Raw genomic sequence first — 8787 nt, forward strand, 5'->3', positions numbered from 1 at the left:
GCCAAACTGAGAATGCTCACAGGCATTCTTTCCACTCCGATGCCATATCGACAGGAAGAAATAAGTATCTAGTCCTCGGAAAAGAAGTACATACGATCAGCCCAGTACACTACCGTCTCAGAATGGGAGGGATACCTAAGTAGAATAGACACAGAGAGGGTTGAGGGAGCATTCCGGAATGACTCGGGTTTTTCTCGACGAAAGACTGCCGACCCAGTACCTCTGCCCTATCTAGTGCATCGTACCTTACTCTAGGATTGAGTGAGTGCTGACAACTTAGGTGTCTAGCGCCTGTAGCATAATACTGTAAGGAATAGAACTCGAATATAGTAGGTGTTCAAAAATGCAGGGTCGTTTGGCTCGGGGAAGGTTCTTGCTTTTATAAGAAAGAGCATAAGGCAATGAGAGATGCAGATAAGAGTTAAGCGAAACTCGAAAGCAAAAAGAAGGAACATTGTTGAATAAATAATAAGCCTAGTTTATACTTTGCTTGTTTATTATTTTTGCTAACTAAGTTTATTCCTGAAGTTATGACACACTAACAAACTTCATTTTCTCCGCTTTATTTTCCCTAATAGATGCGTCGAATTGGACTGCTGGAATGGGAAAGGTGAAGACGAAGAACCCATCGTTACTCACGGACACGCCTACTGTACTGAAATTTTGTTCAAAGTGAGTATCATGCAGCTTCAACTACAACTTCGAACTTTTTCGACCCATTTCACTGTCTCACTATCAAGTTTCCTCATATTCTCGCCTACCCAGTGGATATTCCATCAGAATATATGTATTTTTATTTATTTTTCTCCTATGCAGGATTGCATTCAAGCCATCGCCGATTGTGCATTTGTCTCATCTGAGTATCCGGTTATATTATCCTTTGAGAACCACTGCAATCGGGCGCAACAATATAAATTAGCTAAATACTGTGATGACTTCTTTGGTGAATTACTACTAAAGGAACCGTTGCCCGAACATCCGGTGAGTTGTGTTTGTTGAGTTTTTAAATGCGCTAAGCCTATTTACTCATGCACTGTTCTTTTACGTAGCTCGACCCCGGATTACCGCTCCCACCGCCTTCGAAATTAAAACGCAAAATTCTGATTAAGAATAAGCGCATGAAACCGGAAGTCGAAAAGGTCGAACTGGAACTTTGGTTAAAGGGTGAATTGAAGACGGATGACGATCCAGAGGAAGATGCGAGTGCCAAACCACCAGAAACTGCACCACCACCTGAGGCTGCTGCTGCGCCACCAGCAGGCGAACCAGGTGCGGATGGTGCTGCACCTGAAGCGGAAGCGGCAGCAGTCAATTACAGCGGCTCCACGACGAATGTACATCCTTGGCTGTCATCAATGGTCAACTATGCGCAGCCCATTAAATTTCAGGGGTTCGATAAGGCTATTGGTAAGTGAAGCAACGGAAGCTTCTGAGCAATATTTTCATGTACTCATTTCTTTTTAACAGAGAAAAATATCGCTCACAACATGTCTTCATTCGCGGAAGCGGCGGGCATGAACTACCTAAAACAGAGCTCTATCGACTTTGTCAATTACAACAAACGTCAAATGTCGCGCATTTACCCGAAGGGCACACGCGCTGACTCTTCCAACTATATGCCGCAAGTGTTCTGGAACGCTGGCTGTCAGATGGTCTCGCTCAATTTCCAAACCTCCGATCTGCCCATGCAATTGAATCAGGGTAAATTCGAATATAACGGTGGCTGTGGCTACCTGCTCAAGCCGGATTTCATGCGTCGCTCAGATAAAGATTTCGATCCGTTCGCCGATGCGCCTGTGGATGGTGTAATCGCAGCGCAGTGCTCGGTGAAAATTATTGCCGGCCAATTTTTGTCGGACAAAAAGGTCGGCACCTACGTCGAAGTGGATATGTTCGGTCTACCTTCGGACACGGTGAAGAAAGAGTTCCGTACACGTTTGGTGCCTAATAACGGATTGAATCCCGTGTACAATGAGGATCCGTTCGTCTTTCGTAAAGTGGTGCTGCCCGATTTGGCTGTGTTACGTTTCGGCGTCTATGAAGAGAGTGGCAAAATGATCGGCCAACGTATATTGCCATTGGATGGTCTGCAGGCGGGCTATCGCCACGTATCGCTGCGTACTGAAGCGAATTTCCCAATGTCGTTGCCTATGCTTTTCGTCAACATCGAATTGAAGATTTATGTACCTGATGGCTTTGAAGATTTCATGGCTATGCTGTCGGATCCAAGAGGATTTGCAGGCGCTGCGGCGAAACAAAATGAACAAATGAAAGCACTTGGCATTGAGGAGCAAAGCGGTGGCGCAGCGCGCGATGCGGGCAAAGCCAAGGAGGAGGAGAAGAAAGAACCGCCACTAGTATTCGAGCCGGTAACGTTAGAATCGCTGCGCGGTGAGAAGGGCTTCCAGAAGGTGGCCAAGAAGCAGAATAAGGAATTAGATACGCTGAAGAAGAAACACACCAAGGAGCGTATGACCATACAGAAGAATCAAAATGCAGCTATCGATCGACTCATCAAGGGCAAGAGGTTGGAAATACAATTAAAATGGTTGTAATGCATGCGAACTTAGAAAGCAATAAATGTTTCTTTATTTCCCCTATTATGCTGCAGCAAAGACGAAATACGCAATGACACTACGATCAAGAATGCCATCACTGAACAGACGCAACAGTGGACCGAAATGATTGCCAAACACAAGAAGGAGGAATGGGATATGTTGCGCCAGCACGTACAGGACTCACAAGAGGCAATGAAGGCGTTGATGTTGACAGTGCAGGCGCAACAGGTCAAACAGCTGGAGGAGCGACATGCGCGGTAAAAGCAAACAAATGAAATCTTAAACATAAAGACGAAGACTAGCGAAAGATCTATTTTGTCTATTTTCCAGTGATATTAAGGACTTGAATGCCAAGCAAGCCAAAACCTCAGCTGACACCGCAAAAGAGGTACAAAATGATAAAACGCTTAAGACGAAAAATGAAAAGGATCGGCGTTTGCGTGAGAAGCGACAAAACAATATCAAACGCTTCATGGAGGAGAAAAAGGTGAGTGTGGGTGTTGGGTTGGTGTTATGCAAGGCATAATGGATGGCAAGCAAAGAAGGATGGCAAGCTATACCCACCATTTGTACCTTATACAGTTAGGCCAATCAATATAAAATTGTAATATTCGGAAAGCTTTTTCTAACCTTTCCGCGCAGTGTTGTATTTGTACAATTTCGAGTTAACTAATTTTCGAACTTTTCTTGTTTACAAATCCTTTTATTTCCTCCATCCTTCCAGCAAATCGGTGTTAAACAGGGACGTGCTATGGAAAAGCTAAAAGTTGCACACACGAAACAAGTTGAGGAATTTAGTACTGACGTGCAAAAGGTACTAAACGAAACACTCCAGCAAACCGACACTATAACCAGTATTGAGACTGTACTTTAGTGCAGCCAAAAACAAAAAGCAAACAAAATGTGTAGTATTGAAAGCATAGCGATCGAATAGCTTACTTGTAGAATGAAGAAGTCACAAAAACATGTGCTAAATTAAATAACAAAGTAATTATAGTAGTAGTAAATATTTAGAAAAAATGTTTTATACGCATACTCGTTTATAAGTGGCACATACACATGCAAATATGAATAATTTATTTATATAGTTGTTATATTAATGAGTTTGTATCTTCCAATGGTGTTTTCCGCTATGTTAAAAGTTATTGAATCCAAAATTCTGCAAGTGATTTGCGAAGTTATAATTTTCGAACTCTGTGTGAACTGCTTAAGTTGAAGATAAGAATATTAAAAATAAAAAAATTCAAATCAGCCGATTTTGGTGCTAAAAATATCTTTTCTATAATTTAAGATAAGCTAATCCATATAATTCAAAAGTAGTGCAATATATTTATTAATTTAAATTAGAAAAGTACTAAAAATATTTTATTTTTTATTGATCCAGTTTTTAGTTATGCTCCTATTTTTATTAGTTTTAGTACGAGTACTAAACAATTGTCGTGGTCATGGGTATTATTTTTAGTACTTAGTACTTGATTTGAAGCTTATAAAACGGTTTAGTACTGAAGAGAAAATAATTGAACTAGTAGATACTGAATTTGAAAGTTTGAAAAAAACTAGTACTAACTACAATTTTTTGACTAAATTTAGATAAAAAAATATTTTATGTATCTGAGCGAACGAAATTCAGTTGAAAATATACTACTAAATTTCATAGATAGTACTAAATTTATACTTACTAAAAAAATTAGTACTGCATGAGAAAAATTTTAAATAGTACTGAAATTGGAAGTTCTAAAAAAATTTAGTAGTACTGATTAAAAACAGCTACTAAATTTAAATCAAAATTTGTATACCTAAATGTAAATGTAGTATTAAATTTAAGAAAGAGTACAAAATTTTAAACTTAAACACAAAAATTCAGAACTACATAGAAAAAATTTTAAATAGTATATTACTAAAATTGGAAGTATTAAAAAAATTTAGTACTACATAGAAAAAATTTTAAATAGTACTAAATTTTAATTAAAATAATTAAAAAACTTTACTAAATTTAGATCAAAATATTGTACCCGAGCGAATAAAGTTTAGTTGAAAATGTAGTACTAAAATTGAAAGTTCTAAAGCATTTTAGTACTGATTAAAACAAATTACTAATACTAATTCATTTCTTAAATTAGTACTAAATTTAAGAAGTACTAAAGTACTAAATTTAAAACTTATGGAAAAATATTCAGTACGGCATAGAAAAAATTTAAATAGTACTAAGGCTGAAAGGACTAAGAAAGTTTAGTACTGATGATTTACTAAATTTTGTATCGTTTAAAAAAATGTGCTAAAACTTCTAAAAGTCCAGAAAAAGGCCATTTGAGCCATAGGGCGTTAAATACATATTAAGCTCTTATTATATAATAATACAGTGTACTCTCTCAAAAGCGGACACCTAAGCGATTGAAAAATTTGTCCGCTTGTGGGGCGTGTCCGCTTATGAGAAAAGTTTAAAAAAAGTTAATAATATTAATGTTATGCTAGGGTTAACGTGTTAGGGAAGACTTGTCCGCTCAAGAGAAAAATTTAAAAAAATTCTTAATAATTTATGGTATGTACGGAAAAATGTGTCCGCTAATGCGAGGTGTCCACTTAAGATAGGTGTCTGTTAGTAGAAAGTACACTGTATTCGGTAGTAAATTTTAAGCAGCAGCTATTTTTTTCTTTACATTTACACAAGCGTTCAATATACAAAAACAAAACAAAATGTGTAGGTTTCTACTAAGAGGCATTTAAAATATCAGCAAGTAAAGGGTTTTCCGATAAGATGTGTTATTCCCTTAAAAGATCAATGGTTTCGTTGCTTGTGTGGCCCATAGCGCCGTCTTGTTGAAAATAAACGTTGTCCAGATCAATACCATCCAATTTCGGCCATAAAAATCGTTAATCATCTCTCGATAGCACAATCCATTCACCGTAACTGTTGCTCCAGCTTCATTTTCGAAAAAGTAAAGTCCAATGACTCCGCCGAACCATAAACCGCACCAAACGTTCACACGTTGAGGATAGAGACGCTTTTCAACAATAAATCTTGGGTTTTCTTAGCCCCAGATGCGACAATTTTGCTTGTTGACGAAGCCACCGAGGTGGAAATGGGCCTCATCACTCAAGATGATTATTCGTTGGAATTCCTGATCATTTTCATGCATTTCATGCAAAGACACGACGTTGTTGTTGTGTTAACTGGACTTTATAAGCCTTAAGGCCCAAATCTTTATGCAAAATACTGTGTAATGACGTTTGTGGAATGCCTAATTCCAAAGAACGACGAGGAATGGACCAACCTAAATTTTCACCATTTTTATAGTGAATTTTAATCATTTCAATGCGTTGTTTAAGCGTGCATCCTTCCATTTTTATTAATGCCGTAGTTTCTACTTGTCAAATATCGAAAAATGACAGTTTCAAAAGTGATAGCTTCAAACGTGACATTTACCGAAATAGCGGGCTATTCAAAATAACACCTGTTATTGGAAAACTCTTTAATAAAAATTTATTAAATTTCTTTAAATTTATTATTATATGTGCATACTAGTCGTTAGCAATAAACGCAGGCAGGTATATTTTTAGCACCAAAGTTAGTTTAATGAATTTATTATTAAAACAGAGCAAAGAGCATAAAAATGTAATATTTATTTTGTTTCTGTAGCAGAAAAACTATTTTATAATATTTTTTTTATTATTTAAAAAAATAAAATTTTAAAAATAATTTTGGAATATTTTTTTATTAAAAAAAAAAATTTTTATTTAAACAAAAAATTGCAAAACTAAAGCAAATTCTTGAAAAATATGGTATTATTCATTAGTTGTTTGATTTCTGTAACTTTTCGAACTCAAGAAAGATAGCATAAAAAGCATGTATTTATTTATTACTTCTTTGCTATTTTCTTTTTACTTTCAGTGCTAGCTTAGCCATAGTTGGGCATAGTGCATAAATAAAACTGAAAAACTTAAGATTTAGTGATAATGAAACTAAAAAATTAGTGGGTAGTGCAGTTTAGTGGTAGTGCAAAATACCCAACTCTGACACTAGCAAATACTTTTAAGCGCATAATTGTACAAATGCTTATTTTTTTAAGAGGTTAGGGGTAGTCGGAGGCCCGAAAAAATTATGATTTTCAATTTTTGCTAGTCAATTGCTTTGTTTTACAAAAATAAAAATATAGTATTAATACATCATGTTTCGACTTGACCTTAGCAAAATTAAAAAAAAAATTAATAATAAAAAAGTTATCGCTGTTTGTGTGCCGCCCGTTTCTCAGAAGTCCCTTGCGGTGATCGTCACAAGTCCTTGGAGATTCATCTAAAATCAATCGGACAAGAGAAATTAGTTTTATTAATAGATAAGTTTGTGCCTGCTCGAAGTTTTTTTTTTGTTTCTTCAAAATTAACAATATGGCGGAGTGCCCAAGCGCTCTTTGTTAATTGTTGAATAACTCGAAAAGTAGTTGTCAGATTCACTTCAAATTTTCACACAATATTTTTAAGATAATATACTTTAAGAAAATGCAAAAAAACGAGTTGTTTGAAAATTCTGACTACTCCTACCCCCTTAGGTGAATTTCTTTGAAAAAACATGTTTTTCAAATATGTTTGCTTAAGTTTACGAACTTACCTATACCGTTATGTTCAAAATACATGAATTTCAATTATGTAGCTGAAATTGTATATTTTTTTGTTTGTCTATTTTCACTACTAGTCACACATAAATTCGTTTACTTGCGTGCAGATGTAAATATTTTCCACCCATGGCAGCCAACATACATGCATACGTACATAGATGCATATGTATCGTAGTTGTATATTAATATGTAAAAGTAGTTTTGAAATTGCTTTTAAGAATATGCCGCTTTTTAGTTTTGTAAGTTTTGTAAGTTTTGTGTTCATTAGTCCGGTTTGAATTCACTGTTTGTATTTGTGTACGCGTAAGCGGTAAACATTGAGCCGAAAAATTACTTTTACTTTCCTAATTTTTTTTTTGTTTTAAGTAAATGATTAAAAGAAAAATCTATTTTCTGTAACTGAATTACTCTAATTTTGTAAAACACCAGTAATATAATTATAAATAAAGTGATTGCAGTCAAGTAAATGTCACTTTTGTATTTTACTGTCACTGTGACAATTTGTGAGTTGCCATTTCACTGTCAAATACTAATTTTTCATTGAATTTCTTTCTTCTTTCCCTAATGCGCAGCTGCTCGACATGTACAAAATGGAGGAGGAGGCCTACAAAATACAAGGCAAGTCTGAATTCTATGCCTAAAACTCGTCCCTTCAAGAACAAGGACCACTTTTATAATACTTGCCAAACGCTGCGAAAGGAAAAGTTGCAGAAAAGAAGCGCTTACACTGCAGTCCTCTGACAGCCGTATGTGAAATAATCGAAACAGTTACTGGAACTGGAATTCAGCTGTACTTTTACAAAAGGTCAAAATGCAATCGAATTATCAAGTATTTACTATTTATTTAATTATTTATGGCAAGAAGAAACATTAAACAAAAAACAAAAACAAAAAAAAAAAAACAAGAAACGTAGTACGATAGTGTGAGTAAAACTATCCAAAGCGAATACTGAAGAATGAATATTTATGGTAAAGTAATGTGAAATTATGTTTTTATCCAAGGATTGAATATACATATAAACAAATATTTATTAACTTTAGCATTAATTGAAAAATGTTAGCATTTTTCATAAGGTTTGTTAATAAACTAAAAAGGAAGTGGAAGGAAAAAGTCAAATCGGCATGCTTTAAAAGCAGACTCTTCACAAGAAAAAAAAGAGTTAAAAATATAACACCGATTACATGTATAAGTCAACATAACCTAAAAAGATCAACTAACAGATAAATGGGTAACCATTAGACAATTAAAATATTATATAACGTTTGTCTTTAGTGTTCGCTAGCGAAGTTATAGAGCAGCATAAAAACTAATATGAAAACTAATACATAAAATCTGATAATACAGAAAGAGACAATTCAATAATTCATTACAACAGACCAAAAATTCGTAAAACTGTTTACTGCATTATTTACACATTTAAGGTAGGAATGTCTAAAATAATAAAACATTCTAAACAAATATAAAACTAATAGTAAAAACTAACATAAAAATAGAAAACAGTAATTTGTATAGCAAACAGAAAATTTCTCAAAAAAAATCAGAGCCCAAAGAATCATATTAACCAAGTACCAAATAGTCAGTATTCCCTAAAACCAATTTAAATGAAAAACAAAAAACA

The 8787-nt window shown here is 34.8% G+C and overlaps 1 protein-coding gene across 2 annotated transcripts in view; it reads left to right on the forward strand.

Moving 5' to 3' along the window:
• Window positions 1-8285, forward strand: part of LOC129236805 (1-phosphatidylinositol 4,5-bisphosphate phosphodiesterase) — a 186044-nt gene extending 177759 nt beyond the window's left edge. For both annotated transcript variants that reach the window (XM_054871043.1, XM_054871041.1), the window contains exons 11-18: window positions 579-672; window positions 817-981; window positions 1050-1407; window positions 1468-2527; window positions 2612-2815; window positions 2889-3045; window positions 3283-3372; window positions 7741-8285. In XM_054871043.1, the coding sequence (XP_054727018.1) occupies window positions 579-672; window positions 817-981; window positions 1050-1407; window positions 1468-2527; window positions 2612-2815; window positions 2889-3045; window positions 3283-3372; window positions 7741-7809 (2197 nt within the window). In that variant the 3' untranslated portion in view covers window positions 7810-8285. The remainder of the gene's footprint in view (window positions 1-578; window positions 673-816; window positions 982-1049; window positions 1408-1467; window positions 2528-2611; window positions 2816-2888; window positions 3046-3282; window positions 3373-7740) is intronic.
• Window positions 8286-8787: the final 502 nt, after the last annotated feature.

This window comes from Anastrepha obliqua, chromosome 2 (genome assembly GCF_027943255.1).
Source record: "Anastrepha obliqua isolate idAnaObli1 chromosome 2, idAnaObli1_1.0, whole genome shotgun sequence".
In the NCBI taxonomy this organism is placed as follows: domain Eukaryota; kingdom Metazoa; phylum Arthropoda; class Insecta; order Diptera; family Tephritidae; genus Anastrepha; species Anastrepha obliqua.